The 23,125-nt window shown below is 40.8% G+C and overlaps 1 protein-coding gene across 1 annotated transcript in view; it reads right to left on the reverse strand.

Annotated features, from left to right (window-relative positions):
• The window catches only part of TTC27 (tetratricopeptide repeat domain 27), a 302,320-nt gene that overhangs the window by 99,776 nt on the left and 179,419 nt on the right, over nucleotides 1-23,125 (reverse strand). Inside the window, exon 10 of the mRNA XM_030196512.1 lies at nucleotides 19,907-20,020. Coding sequence (XP_030052372.1) covers nucleotides 19,907-20,020 — 114 coding nt within the window. The remainder of the gene's footprint in view (nucleotides 1-19,906; nucleotides 20,021-23,125) is intronic.

The raw sequence follows: 23,125 nt of genomic DNA on the forward strand, positions 1-23,125 counted from the left end.
AATTCCACAATTCTGGAATCACTTAGATCATCATCTCCCACTTGGAGAGACCAATCTTACAGCGTTAACAGAGGGAAGACTGAGCAGATTAGTATAAAAAGAATGATTGATCTTAGCTGTTGGTCTATTTTTATGGAAAGATGTTAAATATTAATGACATATCCCATGTAAAAGTCTGAAAGAAACACATGGTACTTCAAAATCAACTTGGGCTGAGACACAGAACCAATGTAGAGATCTTAACAGCAGGAAAACCCTATTATTTCTGGCCCTAAACAAAATAATCTTGACTGCTGTGTAATTTAGCTAATAGCTGCTTAGATATTCTTAGATATAAGGAATTAGAGTAAACTATATGAAAGGTTAGAATAGCATGTACAATTTTCTGTAAATCATCCAATTCGAAATATGAACAAATTGGCAGTAAAAATACGGAAGATATTAGATGAAATTGTATATTTCCTTTCAAGAAGGAATCAAACCATACATCTAAAGTTCTGACAGATAATTGCAATGGTATCAAACTTGCCTTCCATGTCAGGAAAAAAAATTGTGATAGGATTGGTCCTTCCACATGTCCACCCCCATCCTGTTAGACTGTCACTGGAATGCTTTGATATTTCACTTACATATACTGTCATCTACCAACATTTGCTTATTTCCGATCTGACGAAGAAGGGCAACCTTCGAAAGCTAATCAAGAAATGTAGTAAGTTATGTCCAATAAAAAACGGTAACATCTTATTTTCTTTTCCATGCTTTATTTTGTTTTATTTCAATTGATTACCCACTCACAATAAATTACTTTTAACTGCATTGAGCTTGAGTTAATGAAAGCATTCATTCTGAAAGGTTCTTAAAACTCATGAACCTAAAAGTTTGATGATGTCGAGGTGATTGGGAAAATTATCTGGACATCATCTGCACATGTGGATATAATCATCCAAGCATTTTAAGTATAACATCTTTTTCAGTTCTTTAACTATATAAGAGAATAAGGGACAGACAGAGTGGAACCTTGATGCACTCCAGAAGCTGGAAACCGTGAGAAAAAAATAATACCTTCTCAAATGACTAACGCAGCAATTGTTTGCGAAGGTAAACCAAGATACCACTTTGCCAGAAATTCCTATGGAGTCCAATTTGCTTTATAAAAATTCATGGTCCATCAAACTGAATGCTGCTGACAAATCTAGTCGCATTAATACCTCAATTCACCCCAATCCAATATTAGCCATAACTCTAAGTGACAAGAGAAGTTTCTGTGCTATAAAAGATTTATGAAAACCTGACTGCCTGGAATCAAGTAATTCAATTCTATAATCCTCACAGAATATTTGCTCTTATGGATTATGACACCTCACCTATACTGTTCAACGGAACCATAGTTTTCATAAATTATTCTCTTTTCTGCTATATCATCTTTCTTGATGGCACCAATTATTTTGTTCTGTAAAATTATTTTCCACACATGATGTACTACTACAATCTTATTAAGATTGTGACAGGCCAGAGAGTTCAAAAACGCAAATAATATTGAGTAAGAAGAACTGACAGCTTTAGAAAGAATTGTGCTTTGCTATTGCTCAGATATAGATAACCATTATCAATAAAAGAAAATAAATGGGTGGTGTATCTCTGATGGAAGACTCAGCATCGGAAGGTGCTGCAGCCCCCTGAAAAAGAGTAGGCTATACAAAATAAGAAGTAAACAAGATCTTGACTGGTCAAATGAATCCAAATTCTGAGGGATCCAGGGGGAAATAAAAGAGTAACAAAAACAATAAGGTATCAGCATTGTGCTTCAGAATTCAATTGCAACTCACGCCTTGCCTGTCTACATATTATAGAAATGTATAACAACAGTCAGTGGAGGACCCTTCAAACAAAAAACATCTGCATTCACTTATTTCAAGCATGGAATGTAACTCAATCTGTCTCTCCAGCTTCAGCTTTCCAGTCTGAAATGTGTTTTGGATAAAATCAACAAGACTCAGGTGCTTAAAAATGCAGGACACTATTTTACTTGTTTAAAATGGCACGGCTCATGAAATTCTTTCCAACTCCTCTGTGTGTATGTCTTATGTCTGTGTTTTGTTTGTGTAGTGTATAGCTCTGTGTCTCTTGTGGGCTTGTATACATGTTTGTGAATGAGCTGTGGGTATATGTATTTATATCTGTTTTGGTTTTCTGTCTGTGATCACAGAAAAGAGAGGAAAGGATTGTTTAAAACGTACAATTCCATACTTGCTACGTTACTGTGAATCGGCAGAGCCAGCCCAACATTAAGCTAACTAGGCGGTCACCAAGCACACAAACTCAAAGAATCATTAGTGCACACTTTTACCTGCAGGAAGAATGAGCAATCTTCAAATAGTCCATTTGCCCTTAGAAATGGCTTTTGGAAATTATTCTCATTATAGCAAAATTAGAAAGTGTACGGAGAAGTGCAACAAAAATGATACAAGGGATGGTACGACTTCCCTATAAGAAAAGGCTAAAGAAGCTAGGGCTCTTCAGAATGGAGAAGAGACAGCTGAGGAGAGATACCATAAGAACATAAGAATAGCCATACTGGGTCAGACCAATGGTCCAACTTGCCCAGTATCCTGTTTCCAACAGTGGCCAATCCAGGTCACAAGTACCTGGCAGAAACCCAGACAGGAGCAACAATCCATGCTACCGATCCCAGGGCAAGCAGTGGCTTACCCATGTCTGTCTCAATAGCAGACTATGGACTTTTCCTCCAGGAACCTGTCCAAACCTTTTTTTAAACCCATTTAAAGGTCTATAAAATCCTGAATAGAGTTGAACAGGTAGATACAAATTGCTTGTTTACCCTTTCCAAAAATACAAGGACTAGGGGGCATGCAAAGAAGTCACTAAGTTTGAACTGCTTTTCTTATCTGGGAATAGCTTCATTTCCCTTCCATCTCTCACCACATGTAAAAAAAATATTTTTTTACAAAATAAGAGCTCACCATGTCTCTTTCTATGACAAAAGCAGCCTTCCCACTGGCTGGCTCCTACTCACAGGCTCCCTGGAAGGAGGGAGGGCAGGCTCACTCACACAAGAGTGGATTGGAGATCTGCAGATTGGGTAGATGGGGTTCTGCACGATAGAATTTGTGTTCACTGCTTCTAGAATAGCAACTAATGGCAGTTGCATGCTCAACTGCTAATTAGTGCCAACACCAATTAAAGCCAATAATTGGCTGTTAACTCTAACAGCCAATTATATGGTGCACAGAAATGACGATAAACTGTGCACACAAATTAAGCCTAAATTTGGGTGTGCAAATGTACAGAATTAGGGGGATGTTTTTAAACTTTGAAAAATGTGCATACATTAGTCATCCCTCAAGCTTCCAGACATGAATGTAAAAATTAGGAGAATCCTGAAAAAAAGCCAATTGCCAATCCTAAACTTTTGATTTCTGAGCACATTTGACAGGGCTCCTCTAAGCTTTGGACCCTAGGTACGTTCCTAATTTGCCAATGTCCTAATCTAGCCCAGCCCTTGGCAACAGGTATTAGTTGGCAGTACACATAGCAACCATTAAGAAAGCAATATGATTCAGTCAGAAAGTAGCTAGGGAATTAACCATAATCACCATATGCGTGTGTGTATTCATGTGTCAGGCAATATATGTTACATGCAATTTTATTAATAAACATCTTGTGTATCTACCACTGATCTGCTTTTTTGTCTTCCACATACAAGGATTCACCTGATTACACCATTTGTACTATTACACATAAATGTGTCCACATGTAAACTGACTCTACCCACTCTCCTCCCATGAACATGGCACCTCTATCATATACAAGTATCCATCTGATTACAGCACTTAAACTATCACATAAAGTACAAGTGTCCACGTGTAAACTGACTTCTCCCAATCTCTTGCCCTAAACATGCCACCTTTGATGTCACATACAGGTATCTAGCTGATGACATCAGTCATATTATTACACAAAGTACATGCATGTGTCTACGTCTACATGTAAACTATGACTTCACCCAATCTCTTCCCCTGAACATGCCATCTCTGAAGTCTTGTACAAGTACTCACCTAATTACACCACTCATACTATCACACATAAAGTACATGTGTCCACATGTAAAACTATGATGCTGGCCACTCCCCTCCCCTGAATATGCCACCTATGAAGTCATTAGCATTGGCATTTGGGATTGTGGTAACAGCGATTAGTCTGTTATAAGTATCTGGGTTTAAAGAAGATACGGACAAGTTCCTGGAGGAAAATTCCATAGTCTGTTATGGAGATGGACATGGGGGAAGCCACCCACAATTCGCAAAACAGAATTCCCATCGTTTATGGTGCTGCTGCACCTTCCTGCCCCCTCCCCCCTCTGTGTTCTTTGTCCATACAAACAATGACAACTGCAGGCCTCTCGTTTTCAGGTGGAAGAACTGAAGAAGCGTGCCTGGGCACTAAGGAAGAACCACCGGGCATGGCTTGAAAAGGTGCATGCCCACCTTGATAACAGCCATGAGGTTACTTATGATGGGTAACATGAATGATCAGGGGTTGTGACAACTGTGGCATAGCTAGCTTGTTTGCCACCCAGAACAGGTCACTGCTGCCCCCTAGCACGTAACCACCCCCCAAAGCGCATTACCCCACCACAATAGCAGGCTCGCAGCTATCGACTCTGCTGGTCCACTGTTCCGGAACATGAAATAAGTCACAGGGGGCAGGGGACTGGCAGAGCCGACTGCTAAGCATCTGCTCCACGCACCCCCTTGCTGCCTGCACACGTCTTTATATAAAAAATATCCAAAGTGCATAAATCTTCAACAGGACCCCCTGGATGACCAATAGAATCTAGTTGAGGCTCACTTATGGTGCCCTTATCCCAGTATGTTCATCATCATTTGAAACCTTTAGCTGGATAGGCTTTTTCTTATGTTAGAGACTCAATGCATCTTATCCATATGCTACAAGAGATAAATAAAGATAATTGGGATAATTGCATCTTAGTAACTATGGATGTTAATGCTCTATATACGACTACCCCTCAGGACAAGGCGATTCCAGTAGTATATGATAGTTAAGTAAATACTTCCATGTCCTCTGATAATTAGAAATGATGGTTAATATGGCTCAATTTGTCATTTGTAAGAACTATTTCAAGTTCAAAACACAATATTATTTGCAGACCAAGGGGCTGGCTATGGGTGCTACCTTGGCCCCCTCTGTGGCCTGCTTATATATGACACACAGAGAACAAATTTGTATACCAATCTGTACATGCTCAGCATGTCAAATTATGGAAAAGATTTATTGATGATGTCCTAATGGTTTGGGATGGAACTGAATTGGGGTTCTTTATCCAGTATATTAATTCAGTTGATGTGAATATTAAGTTCTATTATGAGAAACAGTAAACAGAAGATACTTTTTCTGGGTATACTGATATTGAAAGATCAGGAACATCAATTTACTACTACCATATTTTGGAAACCTACTGATCGAAATACATTATTACATTATTCTAGTTACCATCCCAAAGCATTACGGGACAATATTCCAGCAGGCCAGTTCCTTAGGCTGAGACAAATATCTTCTTCTATTACAGATTTCAAAACACATATGGTTGGTATAAGTAGAAGATTTGCCCAGCAGGGATACGTATGGCAACAGTCATTAAAAAGGCATATAAAAGGGCATTATATGCTGATAGATAATGGTTAATTTTACAGTGGAGGGTCCAATATAATCCCTCTCTGGTATGTGTGTTACCATTCTCAGTAAGATCTCATCAAATTAGGAATATAAGTAAAAAGCATTGGTTGGTTTTAGGAGTTCATCCTCATAAGAACATAAGAATAGCCATACTGAGTCAGGCCAATGGTCCATCTAGCCCAGTATCCTGCTTTCACAGTGGCCAATCCAGGTCACAAGTAACTGGCAGAAACCCAATAGTAGCAGCATTCCATGCTACCAATCCCGGGGCAAGCAGAGGCTTCCCCCATGTTCATCTCAATAACAGACTATGGACATGTCTTCCAGAAACCTGTCCAAAACTTTTTAAAACCGCTGTTCCCACAGCCTCTGGCAGCAAGTTCCAGAGCTTAACTCTTTGAGTGAAAAAAACATTTCCTCCTATTTGTTTTAAAAGTATTTCCATGCAATTTCACAGAGTGTCCCCGGTCTTTGTGCTTTTTGAAAGAGTGAAAACTCGACTCACTTCTACCCATTCAACACCACTCAGAATTTTATAGACCTCAATCATAACCCCCCCCCCCCCCCCCCCCCCCTCAGCCGTCTTTTCCAAGCTGAAGAGCCTTTCCTCATATGGGAGGAATTCTTTCCCCTTTACCATTTTGGTTGCTTTCTCTGAACCTTTTCTAATTCTGCTATATCTTTTTTGAGATACAGCGACCAGAACTGAACACAATACTCAAGGTGAGGTCGCACCATGGAGAGATACATCTAGTAGAATTTCCTAAATTTGAATACAAGAGAGGTAGAAACATGGGAGGAATAGTATCCTCCTCAAAGAGATATTATTTCAGTGAAAATCAACAGAAACCTTCGGGTCATCACAAGTGTGGAAAATGTACGGTTATGATTCTGCTAGATAGGCAGGGGAATGACTGGGATTCGCCTCTGATTGGCCTGTTAGGGACTGAGCTGACGTCTGAGGCAGCAGATGTCAGAAGTCAGATTTATGTATTTATTTACTGCATTTGTATCCCACATTTTCCCACCTCTTTGCAGGCTCAATGTGGCTTACAATACATCATGAATAGTGGAGATGTATAAGAATTAAACATTTAGTATTACAGAAGGATCTTGGGTGATATGATAATGAAAAAGCATGAAATTAGTAAACAAGCAAATATTATAAGACCATTCTGGATATAAGTGGAGGGGTTCACATTTGTTGGTCAATGTGATATGCCTTGTTAAAGAGATGGGTCTTCAGTAGTTTGCGGAAGTTAGTTAGTTCATAAATCGTTTTTAAGTTGCGCGGCAGAACCAATAGCATTAGCCTATAACTCAGATCTTTAGAGCCAGTAATTTATAGTCTTTTCACACCTTTCAAACCCTTTCAGTCTTGCTTGCCAGTTGCTTCCCTGCTGCTTAGTTAAATTAGTGTGTGAGCATGGCTAACTTGCATAAGTCCCTCCTTTTCTTTCCTGGCAAGTCCACCCAGTCCCCTGAGATCTCACCCATCCACTTGAGACTTCTTTGACTGATGGCTGCAGGACTTCCAGGCTGGCTATACCTGACTCTGCTGCAACTTCCTTGAAACTTTCCCTGGGTTCAGAGGACACTGTCCTCCCAAGAGCTATCCTCCTCTGCTGGGCTCCTAGTGCTGGCCACACCCATTAAAGCCTTCTGCATTGCTGGGACCCTAGTGCCGATTGCACCCCAGAGGCCTTGTCCCTCGCTGAGCCCCTAGTGCTGATCACACCCCAGAGGGTCTTGCCCCTCTCTGGTCCTCTCTTCAAGAGGAGCCTCTGGGGCTTCTCCCTGCTGGGGTTCACCACCAGTACCAGGGTTCCTCATTAGAGGGCCACCTCTGCTCTTCTTGGCCCTAGGCACCGTTACTGCTCTCGCAGGACCATTTTATTATGCCTTGAGCTGCTCCAAGGGCCACTGAGAGACAGAACCGAGGCAGGGCCACCACAGCTGCCGCCCCCCTCTCAACTTGGGATGCAGCCACCACCCCCCTTGGGACACAGCTACCCCTCGCTCACTGAGACAGTTACTTCCCCGCTTCAGTGCATCTGCTCCTCCCCAGCCTCCAAGGGGGGCCCAGCGCCGGGGTCTGTCTCTCTCCTGTTCCTGTGTGCATTAACGCAATCACCCGGGTCCTGATAGGAGCAGGAGACAGACCCCAGCACCAGGCTAACCCTGGAGGACAGGCCCAAGGAACTTTGCCCTTCCTGCCCTCCCTCTCAGCAGCCCTGACTGCTCCCAAGGGCTGCGGCTCCTTATTCTGCCCTGAGCTGCTCCCAAATGCCTTGAGTAATGCTCCCAAGGGTATTCTTCCTGCTGGGGTTCAGAGTTACCAGCCCCTAATAGGACTCTGCAACCACCTGTAACAAGTGTTTTCCTTCTAGAGGGCTATCTCCCATCTTAGCCAGAAGCCAAGACCATTCAGGAAAGGTGAACACAGAACCAAAACTCCACAGTGAATTCCCAACCATGCCACCAAACTCCCCCTCCCCTAAACTCGGAGGTGGGGGGCAGATTTTTTAATTCCCTTATTCTGATCCAGCTCTCTCCATTCAGTGTGTGTGCACATCATGGATCTCACAAGTTTTTATCCCCTTCACTGAATTAATCCACTCTTAACATGTAAAAGAGCTCCCAACATTCTGCCTGTTGGTCTCCATTTACGTGCAGGTAGAGCTGTGGGACCCATTCCTTTCCTGAAAATGTAACAATGTTCAAATAGCCATATTCCTGTGCAGCTCTACTAAGGCAAGCAAACCGACAGTTATGAACTCAAAGAATAAACTTGTTTGTGTTTTAAAGCACTTTCACCATAATTTTTTTCTCTCTCCTTATTCTCAATAAAATCCACCCATGGGGGGGTTTGCTGAATTATCGTAATATTCTATATTTAAGATTATCTAGGTCTACTGATAAATTGCAATGCATCCAAATGCTGCAGCTCTATTTATAAAGAGGAAACCCAGGAGAGAGAGTGAGATTGTAAGCTCTTTTGAGCAGGGACTGTCTCTTTGTGTCAGGTGTTCAGCGCTGCGTACATCTGGTAGCACTATACAAATGCTAATAATAATAAAAGAATGTTCCACCTATGCTAAAGGATCCCCAATGGTTTCTAACAAGAAGAGTAAAGTTTAAGAGGTCAATAATCAGAACATTTATACGGGTAACAGAATTAACGAAACATCTTCCTGTTTCCAACCCCCACCCCACATACACTTAATATATGAATTTTGTCCAGTCATCTCTTGGAAGTGAGCAACAGGAACAAGATTTTTTTCATTAAGCTCTGCCAGGTACTTCCAGAGGACCCCGATCAGCAGCTAGTGGAAACAGCTCGTGTGACCCAGCATGGCATTTATGTCACAGATTTATTTATTTATTTGTTCTAAATGTCAAACTAGGAGGACAACAGACTAAACAGAGAAATATTTTGCATGGTATTTCCATGCCAATGAATTTAGTAGAAAAATTATATCCATAGTTTTTGCATACAATCTTTTTGTAGAAACTGTCTGAAGTGTAATTAAAGTTTTTGTGAAATCAGTTTTGTGAACCTATTTTTTGCATGTAGTACAACTATTAACTAATCCATGTGCAAAAATGTACTATTTGTACAGCTGGAAACTTCTACGATCCCAAATAGCACATGCAACCTACTGTTTTAATGCTCAAAGCAGGCTTAGCAAAATTTCTCTCTTGTTAATACATCAACCTCTACATTTCTATGAACATTGTTCTACATTTGTTTTCAATAAGAGTATGGTCTATGACTTAAGAGAAATTCTGGAGTGCAAGTTAGAATTTTCTCTGATACATATATTTCTTTGAACAAATAATTCTAGTTCCCTGTATCTCTTACCAGTTCTAATTGCACATGAACAATACCATCTATTTGTTTTTTCAGAAGATTACATTTAATCTAGTTGCCAGAATGTGGTTAGATAGTTTCTGAAATATTACACTGTAAAGCATTTTAAGTACCTCTCTGGATAAAAGGCCCAATATAAATGTAAATTTCTGCAGCACTAAAAGGGATGACAGGAGTAGTGCATAGTGCTGAACTGCAAGAATGTCATTTTAGAACAATACATAGAGCATACTTCTCTGGCAAGCAAGCATGGCATGCAGGGATAGTGGAGGCCGATAGATGCGGGAAGTGTGGAGCGGCAATGCCTTCTTTGGCACATGGGTTATGGCAGTGTCAGCGAATTCGGGGTTTCTGGACAGCTCTTGCCCGGTTTGTGTCAAGGGTTCTGAAGTGTAGAATACAGTTCACTTTTGAACGAATCATGTTTAGCTCGCCAAGAGTATGGGCACGGGGTACAAAAGAAGAGAAGCTATTTCTGAGTAAGTCTTGCATTCTGGGGAAGAAATGCATATTGAATCATTGGATAAAGGACATACCGCCCTCCTACTGGTATTGGAGGAATAAATTGCACGCGCTTATGATGTGGGAAGCCAGAGGTGCGCGATTTACCCCCAAAAGAAGGAAGCATTTCATAAACATTTGGACTGCATACCTGAATGTTGTAGCGCCCAGAGTTAGAAGTCAGGTATTGAATGAGTTGGAATGAATGGGAATGAATGTGGAGTAGAGAGAATGATGAGTAGGGAGAAGTACTGGGGGGGGGGGAGAGGGAGGGGGGGGGGACGAAGCTGAGACATGCACCGCCGACATTTGACCATATGGGAATGGCTTTAGTCTGCTAAGGATATTGATATGAACAATAAAGCTGTATGATTCATGGTAAAGATGGAGATGGTAGATGAAGGGCTATGAGAAACAAAGCCCTGGGCAGTGGGTCGTGCTTATAAGCTACTGCCTCAGGAGGAAGAATGTTCTTAATCCCAATGTCTTGAACGAATGCCCTATGGATGGTAGCACTGTTTGAAACTGGCTTGAACATAGCTGGAAGGGAAGGGGGGGAAGGGGGGGGAAGAGTGGAGGGGAGGGGGACGGGGGGGAGGGAGGGGGGGGGGGAAAATAAAGAAAATGTTCACAAGCTGATTTGAACTAGCATACTGTTACTTGGTTGAATATCTCTCAGTGTATAATATGTTTAACTGTTGTTGTTCTTAATAAAAAAGATTTAAACATAAATGTAAATTTCTGCAATTACATTTACATAACCAACTTTACCTAAACTCATCAAAAAGAACCATAATTCTTAAAAGAGAGAAAATGAAAGGCGTACATATTGTACCCAAAGTGTGAAAGATAGGAGTTATAATGATAATGCTGTTTTGACTTCCCACCACATTTAATGGGTATTTTTTGGGTTATTTTTTTTTGTTGTCGTTTTTTGCTGTTATTGGGTCTAAACACAAATGTTACACCAAAGATTCAAGGGAAAAATATATACAAAGAAAGAAAAATATTTTTCATGGTTACCTCTTCTACAAGAGCATGCCCTAAGCAAAAGGTCAAGAAAATGGCGCTTCAGGAACTTTGAAACTGTTTGGCATATGTTGACTCTGTGCTGTGTCAGTGGTTCCCACACTTTTTTGGGTCACGGTGTCCCTAAGCTACAAATTTCCTCAGATTCCCCCCCCCCCCTCCAATGTTGTCCTACCTTTGCTGGTCGGGATGCCCAAGACCCGCCAGCTGGAAGTCCACTGCCTGAAGCCTGAGCTCCATGATGCTTGCACGGCAAGCAAATCAGAGGCATGCTTTAGTCACTGATGCCTGCATTCCCATGCATGTCATTCTTCTCTTCCCCCTTTCCATCCAGTGTCTGGCCTCCTTCTCTTTGCTCTATCTAGCCTCTGCTCTCTCTCTCTTTCCCCACTTTCATCCAGCCTCTGCCCTCCCCTCTCTCCCCACTTTTATCCAGTCTCTGCACCCCCTCTCCCTCTCGCTCCAGCATCTGCCTCCTCTGTCCCCCCTTCCCCCACACAAACCCATCCCTGCCATTTATCTAGACCAGCAGCAGCGGCAAAGCAAGCTATAGCCACAGCAAAGGCAGGACTCTTCATTCACGCTGCTGCCAGCTGTGCACCGGAACAGGAAGTGACATTCGAGGGGGCAGGACCATTAGCCGCATGTATAGAGAGTATGGCCCCTCAGTGGCTGTAGTTTGTTTTGCCACTGCTGCTCATCTAGAGAAGCAGCAGAAGTAGCTTGGGTGTCAGCGGGAGGGAGATGCGTACAGTTCGGAAACAACTGTGCTACGTGAATAAAGCAACCTGGCAGCATATTGTCCATATGATTAGGCCTATGGGAATTTTCCAACACACTACCCAGCAACAGTCAGTTGTAGGGAAGTGCATATGTTCAGTTCACATATGTGAAAAACTAAGTGTAAAGCCAACCCAAAAAAATCTGAAGATTGGGGAAAAGGGCCAACTGAACTGAAAATGAACAAAAAAGCTTTGTCCACATCAAAAGTCTTTGGAGTAGTCTTGCACACATTCTAAGGAAAGGAAAGAAAAGAAAACCTAGACATTATCTCAGAGAAAAACAGAATATGGGAGCAGATAAGGGCTAAAGGATCCTCTAGGAGCTACTTGTTGAAAAGAGTTTATAACACATGGAATATATAATTCAGACTGATTGCTGGACAGCTGCTTCCTGCAGTGTGTTTGGGTACATCTCAGTTACAACCCATCTCAACTGAGGCTGTGGTGCCATTTACTTCTACAGAGTTTTTCCATTTTTACTTCTCTACCCCATCCTTGACAAGCCCAACAAAAGTCCTCTGGCTGAAAGACATAAACCAATATTTTCCCTTCACACCACAGTAAAACTGCATTACTGAGCAACAGCTATAATTCTGACCTGGGGAGTTTGCAAATCCTGCCTCTTCTGGCCCGAGGTATAGCATCCATACCCAGAAGTAAAATGAGTTTACAATATGGCAGTACTCATGGGTCCTTTTACCAAGCTGTGGGAAAAAGGGCCCTGTGCTGGTGGCAGGGGCCCTTTTTCCCCACAGCCAGTAACTCCCCCCCCCCCCCCCCCAAATGGCCACATGGTGGCAATAAGGGCTCCGGCACCAACCCAGTGGTAACCAGGCAGCATGCAGCGATGCCTGATTACCCCCACACTAGCAATTTAGGGGTTTTTCTCCAGGGAATGGCACACGCTCAGGGTGGGACTACCACCAGTGGCTGCGTTGGGCCGGTGGAAGAGCTAGTGGTAAGCCCGCGTTGGGCTTACTGCGGCTGTGTAAAAGGGCCCCTTCAGTGATGTTGCTGCCCATCTTTACTGCAAAGGACTTCACAAAATAACAAATGCTGCTTCTAAATGGTTGTACAAAATAAGCAGTGTACTGAGTAAAAATCCTTAAAATACTGCACTTTATATGTACCGATTCTCTGCATTTTATATAATTTGCAAGATCTAAGCTTGTTTTAGTAAAGTACATTTAAATTCTCAAAAATCATAAGGCCCTGGAATATGAGAATTTTACAGGGTCTAGCCAGGAATAAAATGTCACAATTTATTACTTTTCTAAAAACTGAAATTGCTTACCAGCAATGGCTATTCTCAGATGACGGTAGCTCAATAGAGTTGTGTAACCTGTATCTGAGGAAAGTTTGGAAAGCTTTCCACCAATAATTTCTAAGCATGTGTAATCAGGGACACATGCAACACCAGAACAACTGCAGTTAAATAACTAGTAAAGAAAAGTTTGGAACTAAGCCCCAAAAGAATGGTTAGTGAAGTTTGTAAATGGTGTGCTGTGCTAAATATTAGGTATTTTTCCCTTCTGATGAGTGAGATTGTGTTATCCCCTCTTCCAAAGGCAGAGGGTTTGGATTTAACAAAAACAAGTAATTTTAGGCTAATAGCTAATATTCCGTTTATTATCAAATTAGTTGAGTTTGTGGTTAGTTTACAATTGTCAAATTATGTAACTTGCTTCACTCTTCTCAATATGGATTCAGGTGGTCCCACAGTACACAGATTTTGTTGACTGACATCATCTGAATTAAAGAAAGTACTAAGCAGGGGAGGTCAGACAGTACTTTTACGATTTGATGTCTCAGCAGCCTTTGATACAGCTGATCATTTCTATAGCGCTGTGTACGTCTAGTAGCGCTATAGAAATGATAAGTAGTAGTAGTAGTTATGCTCTGACGGAATTAGGAGTCACTAATACTGAATTTCAGAGGATTAATACAATTTCAAAATCTATTCCAGTAAATAATGGCCGTCCCCTTTCTGTTGAGAAAACCTATAGAGTACTGGGAGTAATATAAGACTCCTCCATGACTATGGGACCTCAAGCTAATAATCCTGTAAAGAAGATTTTTCTAAAATTTAGACAACTTAGATCAATTCATTCATATTTTTATAGAGATCACTTTGCTTTGGTGGTACAGTCATTGATCTTGTATCAGATGGATTATTGTAATTCTCTATTTGTAGGGATCATTTAAAAAACCCAGAAAAGTCTTCAATTGCTGCAGAACATTGGATTTTTTTTTAAATAAAATAATTTGCTTTCACAACTCCTTTGTTAATTCACCTTCACTGGCTACCTTAGAGGCTCGGATTATTTTTAAAACAACTTGTTCAGTTTCTAAAATACTATTTCTTCTAATAGTTCAGTTGTTTCCTCTGGGGTACCTCCAATAAGTCAAACTTATCGTATCAGTTGAGGTCTTTTGTATTTTCCATATGCTGTAGGTGTAAGAGTAAAATGATTTTTAGGTAGTTCATTCTTTTTTCAGTCTGTTAAGATTTGGAACACTCTTCCTCATGAAATTTGGTTAGTACATCTTATTACTTATTTCAAAGACAACTACAGACATCTTTTTCATAAATATTTAATCCAAAGATTATAACATTATTATATGATACTCTTATTGCAATATTCCTTTGAACCTTGTTGGAAGAAGGCAGGTTATAAATGCATAACATAAGGTAAGATATTTACATTCACTAAGCTGTGGTCAGCTAGGGGAAAAATATCAACGTACTGCTGCTCTCTAATAAGCAGATGCAGTGGAGACATCCATATGGCACTAGCTGGTAAATGATTTTTGCCTACCACCCCAAGGTCTCCCTCCTCAGCCAACCTTATCAATCTCTCCCCTGCTATCTGGTACATCTCTTTTGTAATTCTGTACCCCAAGTACATCACTCTGCACTTTGTGGCATTAAATTTTAACTAATTAACAAATTAACTTTGGAAGAATACTTAATTTGATACTACTGAGTCACTTCCAAAATGGCTTCCAAATTATACTAAGTATTAAATAAACCTAATATAAAAATAATATTAAATAATAGTGATAATAATGTGCTCAGTTTGAATTTGTTCTTACCATTACATCCGCAAGGGAAAATGTGGCAAAATCATAGATGGAACCATTGTTGAACATTAGGCATTCCAATCTCAAATCTAGGTATGTATATACACTGTTACCTCCTCAGGCAGGATAATGCACAAACTGTGCTTCTGTGAACACTTATATCCCTCTATTACATTATATCATTTTTTAACATTTTCAAAACCGCTGTGAACATACATCAATTATAATAGTACAAAGCTCTACCGATCTTAAACAGTACACAACACTCTTCACCTAAGTACTACTGCAGCTGTTACAATGATGGCTTATTGCAAACTATTGTAAGCTATTATGTCCTATAACATATACAAGTATACATCAAATATTGAAATGGACAATTGCTGTAATCATAACCACAGTTGTATGTAAAAGCTAATTCTTACTTCCCTTAGAGATGTCCCCTATGATTTAATGAAAACACTCCTTACAATTCCACATCTAACTCCTTACATACTCCATCGCAAAAGATCCCCTGACTCTGGCCGAGTTTCACAGTTGCTTCCTCATAAGGGAAACAAGACAAACTTGCAACCGTCTTTCGGTCACCCACCCTGACAGGCGCTGACAAATCTCCACCCACACTGAGCGCATTACATCACTAAATCACGGGGACATCTCTAAGGGAAGTAAGAATTAGCTTTATATACAACTGTGGTTATGATTACAGCAATTGTCCATTTCAGCAGCGTCAGGTATCCTGCTTCAGGAAGTAATGAGATATGAATGTGTGAAGACCATGTTGCAGCCTTGCAAACTTCTTCAATTGAGGCTGACCACGTGGACTACCAATGCAGCCATGGCTCTGATGTTGTAAGCTATGACATCAGCTCAGCCTGAGCATATGTGAAGGAAATGCAATCTGCCAGCCAATTAGAGAGGGTGCATTTCCCGATGGTGACCCCAATCCTGTTGGGATCAAAAGAAACAAAAAGTTGGGTGGACTGTCTGTGGGGCCTAGTCTGCTCCATGTAGTAGGCCAATGCTCACTTGCAGTCCAAGGTGTGCAAGGTTCTCTTGCCAGGATGGGCATGAGGTTGGGGAAAGAATGTTGACAAGACAATCGACTGGTTCAGATGGAACTTCAACACAACCTTTGGCAGGAGCTTAGGGTGCATGTGAAGGACTACTTTGTTGTGATTAAACTTAGTATAAGGTGCATCCATTACTACAGCCTGAAGCTCACTGACCCCAATGAGTTAAAGTTAACAGCCACCAAGAAAATGATCTTTCAGATTAAGTACTTCAGGTGGCAGGAATTCAGTGGCTCGAAAGGAGCTTTCATCAGCTGGATGAGAACGACATTGAGATCCCATGACACAGGTGGAGGTTTGACAGGGGGCTTTGACAAAAGCAAACCTCTCATGAAGTGAACTACAGGCTGTCCAGAGATGGGCTTACTTTCTACACGGTGATAAGCACTAATTGCACTGAGGTGAACCCTTACTGAGTTGGTCTTAAGAGCAGACTCGGAAAGATGTAGAAGGTATTCAAGCAAGATCTGTATAGGGCAAGAAAGAGGATCTAGGGCTGTGCCCGCACACCAGATGGCAAACCTCCTCCATTTGAAAGAAATAACACCTGTTGGTGGAATTTTTCCTGGAAGCCAGCAAGACCCAGGAGACACCCTCCGACAGACCCAAGGAAGCAAATTCTAGGCTCTCAACATCCAGGCTGTTACTGAAACCTGGTTAAAATCAGATTAAGTTATTTTAAATCAATTATGCCCATCATCTTATTTCATTTTGTGTCAATCTTGACTGAACAAAATAGGAGAGGGTGTACTAATTATTTATCGTGAGAGTATTGCGTTTGTAAAAAGAGAGGTACCATCGATTCCAGGTGTTGATTTATTGCTGTTAACATCTTCTATGCTCACAGATGGGCATGGGACAGCATGGTGGGGGGGGGGGGGGGGGGGCAGGCAAGGCAGCAGGGTGTTAGCTGGGCAGTGAAAGGCAGGTGTGGAAACAGGAAGGTTTGGAGATGACATACTTGAGTGGACAGCGACAGCAATCAGGTTCACAGACCCTCTTCTCAGCTTTCCTGCAGTCAGCAGCAACATAAGCAGCCACAGGGTGTTCTAAGCAATGCAAGCAGTCTTTTACAGGTGTTCTGACATTCATCTTACGGTGCCTGTACATCAACGTGCTATCTGAAATCGGGGACAGATGTCAAGGACCCCACACCTCTCATGATGTGTCCCCTGTACTGACCCCAACCTGCAGCTTAAATGTTTTGTCCTGGCCTTTTCTAAAATGCTACTTAAGACATTTTGGGGGCTTAAACATCGATGTGCCAGAACATACGTATTTAAAATGCAAACAGTGCTTTTAAAATGACTGCCCTATTGTTTTTGTCTCTGACTTTATGCATGTTTTAAATTGTAAACCAGCTTGATTTCACTTCTAAATATTGTGCAGTATAAGTTTTTAATAAAGATAACTAAGAAAAAAAGCAGAATTTTTAACTATGGTGAAATTTAATGGTCAGAAGACAAATGTGAATCTTAGATGAGTGATCCCAAGTGAAGGCCTGACCTCTTAACCTCCTCTGTTTGTATTGGTTCTGAAGTAGACGCTGATGCTGAGCTAGGGTTAACTTGAATTTTTAACAACTTAGAGAACAGTTGTGACTTTAGTATTCTGAGTCAAACTGAATGTCCTTGGTGGAGAAGAGCTCAGAGCCTAGTTCAAAGCAACTCATATCCCTAGGTAACTGATTTGTGCTATTCTAAGATATCTTAGATCTTGCTGCAGTTATAGGTCACCTTCCATTAAGAAAAAATATGTTTATTTTTATAAACAAGCTTTGATTATCAAAACTGCTAAGGAAATTAAGAACAATAGTAAAGAAAAAAATAATTCTGTTACCAGGATGTTAGTGTATATTTAAAAAACATTGGCATGTACTGTGACTGAACCAGATCTGTTAATATTTCCTCCAATGGTTTAATGATGTGGGCATCACACTGTAATCATGAGGAATCAGAAAACAACTTTCATATTGGCAGCATACAAAGAAGGGTGATTTTTATATGGGATAGATTTAAATATAATTACAAACTAATATGGCTGAATTTGTAGTTAAGGACAAATAGCATCTGTTACAGGAAAATTCTGTCCACCTTTTCAAAAGTATTTCGCATTTAACTATTTCAAGAACTATGGGGTCCTTTTACCAAGTTGAACTAACGGATTTATTGTGCACTAACAAATTAATGTGTGCTAAATGCTAAGCAGCCCATAGGTATAAAATGGGTTTCTTAGCATACCTTAGTAATAGAACCCTATACTTGTTAAAGAGTACTTAGGTTTTCAATTTAATGAGTTTATCATCAGGTTTAAGATGTTCAAAATTAGACTCAGTAAAAAGAAAATTTTAAATTCTAAAATAAGGTATTCTACTACCATTTTATAACAATATTTCATGATGTCTTTCATGTTTATAGCTTTCTGATACATGGAAATAGTTACAGGCCTTGATATGTTTTCATTGGATCTAGGAGTCAGCAACTGAGACTTCTTCTATCAAAGTTAAAGGTCAAGGGAAGGTGGGGGAGGGGGGGAAGGAAGCAGTGGCAACAAGACACAGGGTTCCCGCTTCAAAATCTACCACAGCTCTTTTATACCCTGATTTACCAGGACTTTTCCCGTCCAATTCCTATGGGGAAAAGTTTTCTAAATCTATTCCCTACCTCCAAGCAAGCCCAGATGGCAACATGTGATTTTCTTTTTGCTTCAGCTATTGTCATGGCCTTAGATCCCAAAGTTCCCTATTTTTATCCTTCTACTCTATCCCAGCAGTTTCTCTCCCAGCCCTCCTTCTGTATACCATTCTCTTGCTCAATCCTTCTCTGCACTAGTTTCCTTTTTTTTGAGCCCCCAACTTTGTCCCCAGCAGAGTGTTTCAGCCCACCGCCCCCCCCCCACCCCTCAGCCAGCCACCTAGTCTTCCTCCCTTATTTCTGCAGTCAGCCACATAGCCATGCCTTCCTTCCCCAGTGTTAGTCTGATTGTGAGCCCTTGGGCCCCAGTCGAGGCCTAGTATAGGGGTTAGGCCAAGGCCGAGGGTGGGCCGAGCAGGCACTACACACACGCAACCAATTTGCACCTCCAGAAAAGGGAAGATATGGCAATGAGGCAGGCCTCATGGCCTAACGGGAACCGATTCACTCAGAATTCAAGCATGCGGGCCTCACAGCCTAACTGGAACCGACTCATACTTAGGGAGGGGAAAAAAGAGACTAAACGAGGGGTCCCCCACGGGGAACGGGGCACAAGCAACACCCTCGGTGCTGGTAATCAAGAAGAAAAGGAAGCATACACAGAAACACGTCAAGCCGTAGCCCACCACACACAAAGAAGGTAAGGGACCGGAATATAAGATACTGTAGGCAGAGACCCTCAGCAAACAGGGAAAGGAAAAGTTCGTAAACGGAGTGCGGGGCCTAACACATACACCCCGCACAGAAAGGGACAGTGCTCTGTAATACAGGAGGTAGTACAGCAAAGAAAGGACTGAAACAGTCCTTATGCTTATGCACTTATGCTTATGTAGAAAATAAAATGACTTATTTTGTGAAATGATGCATTAAGTGTTGCTCATTAATGCTATGTTTCTCAACTGGTTTAGTATACACTGAATGAATAACTATTCCAGGCTTCTACAAATTGCTATTTTTTTTTCACACTGAAAGAAAGATTTTTTTCCCAACAATAAAGTTAGAGATCCAGATAAGTTGGTTTAAAATTCAACTGCTTTTTATACCACTAAGGAATTCTTCTTGATGTAAACTTTAGTCCTTCTTCAAATTTATCTGCTGAGTGCAAATATCATGGAACTCTGTGTGGGCATACAGAAAAGAATTATGGAGCAGTCCTACCTGAGTCTGCATCATTGCTCGTTCCACACGACGGGAGCTTCCCTTCTCAAGCTTCGTGCGCAGCATTAAGGCTGTTGTTTGAATAGCCCAAAACTTGGGTTGTGAAAGCAAACACTGCAAAACAATTGTAAGAATAAATCATACATGGTTGCTAGAAGACATATAATGGCAATATTTATTTATTAGGATTTATTTACCGCCTTTTTTGAAGGAATTCACTCAAGGTGGTGTACAGTAAGAATAAATCAAACACAAGCAATAGACAATTACAGCAGTAAAAATATTCAAACAACAATACAAAGTATGGCACAGTATACTACTTACAGTGTAAACACATTACATAACAGAACATTTTAATTGACAGTGTAAAGTATAAGCAAAGATGGAACATATAGGTAGCTAAGAGAGTAAGAGGAGTTAGAAAATAAGGTGACTAAATTAAAGAAAGTTGCACATCTGATGAGTTGATAAAGATAGCCCTGCATACCAATGTGCAATAATTACCTGTTGAAGGAAAGCGACATCACTACAGATATATACCTGTTGTGGCTCTGGGAAACGGACCCACAGTCTTTAAAAACTTGTGCACAGACTTTTCTGAATGGGCACATTGAAGTGGATGCACACAATCAGTTTCAAGCTGAAGACATTCCAAAGGAGATCATCTTTGCTAAATTCAAAGCAAGCACATGATGACAGACATACCCATGTGCTATAAGAACCATGTAAGAAGCTGGAAATGTGTCTGCCACATGTTGCCTTAATTCAAGTTTCCTTAAGACATGATCATCACATCTGGTTTTTGCCGGCTATATATTCTCTGAGAATGAACCATTCTAGAAGGTAATTATTTTTCCCATTTCTGGCTTTGGCACACAGACTTAACTATGAATTTTTATTTAAAATGTAATGAAGTAAAACATGAAAAACCTTTATGTCAATGGGACTTTCAGATTCAAAATATTTTCCGCAGGGAAAGAAAACAGATGAAGTAATAACAAAACCATGTGGCCTTAATATCTGAAGCTTTTGTGGTTGCAAACTTAAAAGAAGGGCAGTCTTACATACTATAATAGAGTTTAACCTTGAAAAAAAACCTAATACAATATCAGCAGAACACAACAAAATGCGTGTTGTGTGCACTTTCAACAACACTTAATACAATTGCTTTATCATTTCTTCTGTATCAACACATGAGATTTTTACAGGGCTAACTCAATTTGATAGTCTGCTGCCCAAGGTTTGAATGAATGTTAAATATTTTTTTATTGGTACTTTGAGTTCTCCAGAAACTAAAAATACTGCAAACATTACAAACTTCACAATTATGTCTCCAAAATTATTCTCCCCATCGAATTCCCACCGATACCCCTTCTCTCCTCTTCCAGAGAGCTCTAGCATTAAAGTGTCTATAGCCTAAACTCAGTATATAAATCCTTGGTGAAGATGCCAGTCCGAATATTTACTACTGTTTGAATACTGATTTGGAAAGGCATGTAATTAAATCCCAAAATCCAAATACAAGATGTTGGAGGCTAGAGATTCAGGCTGCTGCACCGATGGAAATAGGAAAATTAACGCACTGGTGCAGGATGCTAACGCATCTTCAACCATGATTGTCAACAAGCCTAGTCTCACTGTGTCCTTCTGCCACCTTGCATTGTTTTTTTGTTGTTGTTGTTGTTTTGAAAATGGACCCGAAAAGTTCCTAATATGCAAACCAACTGTAGTTTTGGAAATGTAAAACCATATTATAGGCTTTCAATCTCAAGGGGAGCAGGAGGAATGAATGAGAAGGGATAAAATACTAAGGGCAATTTCAACTGGTACATTCCCCTGAAAGGCGTTATGCAAAGCTTCTCTCTAATTCAGGAAGAAGGGGAACTCTTTGCTTTCCTATCAAGCCTTTAATGGAAGAATCAACTAATTGGTTTAGTCACATGCACAAAAGAAGCACATGGAAAGCAACGTGCACAAATGCTCGTAGTCTAAGTAAAAAGGTTCAAGACTTGCAAGCCCTGATGTTTGAAGAAAACTTGGATATTGTTGCTATTACAGAGACGTGGTTCAATGATTCCCACGAATGGGTTGTGACTGTACCAGGCTATAACCTTTTTAGGAAGGACAGAGAGGGCCGAAGAGGTGGAGGAGTGGCACTGTATGTGAGAGACAATATCAGAGCGACTGAAATGCGGGCACCTGGTGAAAGGGATCTGATAGAAGATATTCAAAAGATTGGTATGAAAGGGGAAGTGCTACTTTTGGGAGATTTCAATTTGTCTGACATGGACTGGAATGTCCCGTCTGCGGAATCGGAAAGAAGTAGGGAGATTGTGGACGCCTGTCAAAGTGCCTTCCTCAGACAAATGATGACGGAGCCCACGAGGGAAAGGTCGATGCTGGATCTAGTGCTCACGAATGGAGGAAGTGTTTCCAATATCTGGGTGGGTGCCCATCTATGTAATAGTGATCATCACACCATATGGTTTGATATAAGGGTGAAGGCGGAGTACGGACGCACAAAACTCAAAGCACTGGATTTCAGACGCACTGATTTTGATAAAATAGGGAAATACCTGAAGAAGTTGTTGGCGTGAGAAGGCATAGGAGATGTGGAAAAACAGTGGTCCAAGCTAAAGGCTGCTATAAATATGGCAACTGATCTTTATGAGAGGAAAGTAAACTAAAACAAGAGAAGAAGGAAACCTATATGGTTCTCCAAATAAGTAGCTGAAAAAATAAGAGCAAAAGAGGCTTTGTTCAAGAAATACAAAAGAATGCAACAAGAGGATCATAAAAAGATTATCGGATTAAACTCAATGAAGCAAAGAGGGAAATACAGCTAGCGAAAGCGCGAGCGGAAGAAAAAATGGCTAAAGATGTAAAGAAAGGTGACAAGACCTTTTTCAGATATATTGGAGAAAGATAGGAAGAAAAGATAGGCACATTTGCTTTATCTTCATCACTCTCCTCATAGCCATTCTCATTATCTTTCAGTCTCGCAATTCCATTCCTAACAATTATTTCTCTTTGGTGTTCACTGAGGAAAATCCTGGAGAAGGACCGCGGTTGGCTGCCAAAGGAACATCAGGGAATGGAGTGGATACTGCGCCATTTACAAAAGTAAGAGTTTATAAACAGCTTGAGAATCTGACAAACCTATAGGTCCGGATGGGATACATCCCAGGATACTGAGGGAGCTCAGAGAGGTTCTGGCAG

The sequence above is a fragment of the Microcaecilia unicolor genome, chromosome 3 (assembly GCF_901765095.1).
Source record: "Microcaecilia unicolor chromosome 3, aMicUni1.1, whole genome shotgun sequence".
In the NCBI taxonomy this organism is placed as follows: Eukaryota; Metazoa; Chordata; class Amphibia; order Gymnophiona; family Siphonopidae; genus Microcaecilia; species Microcaecilia unicolor.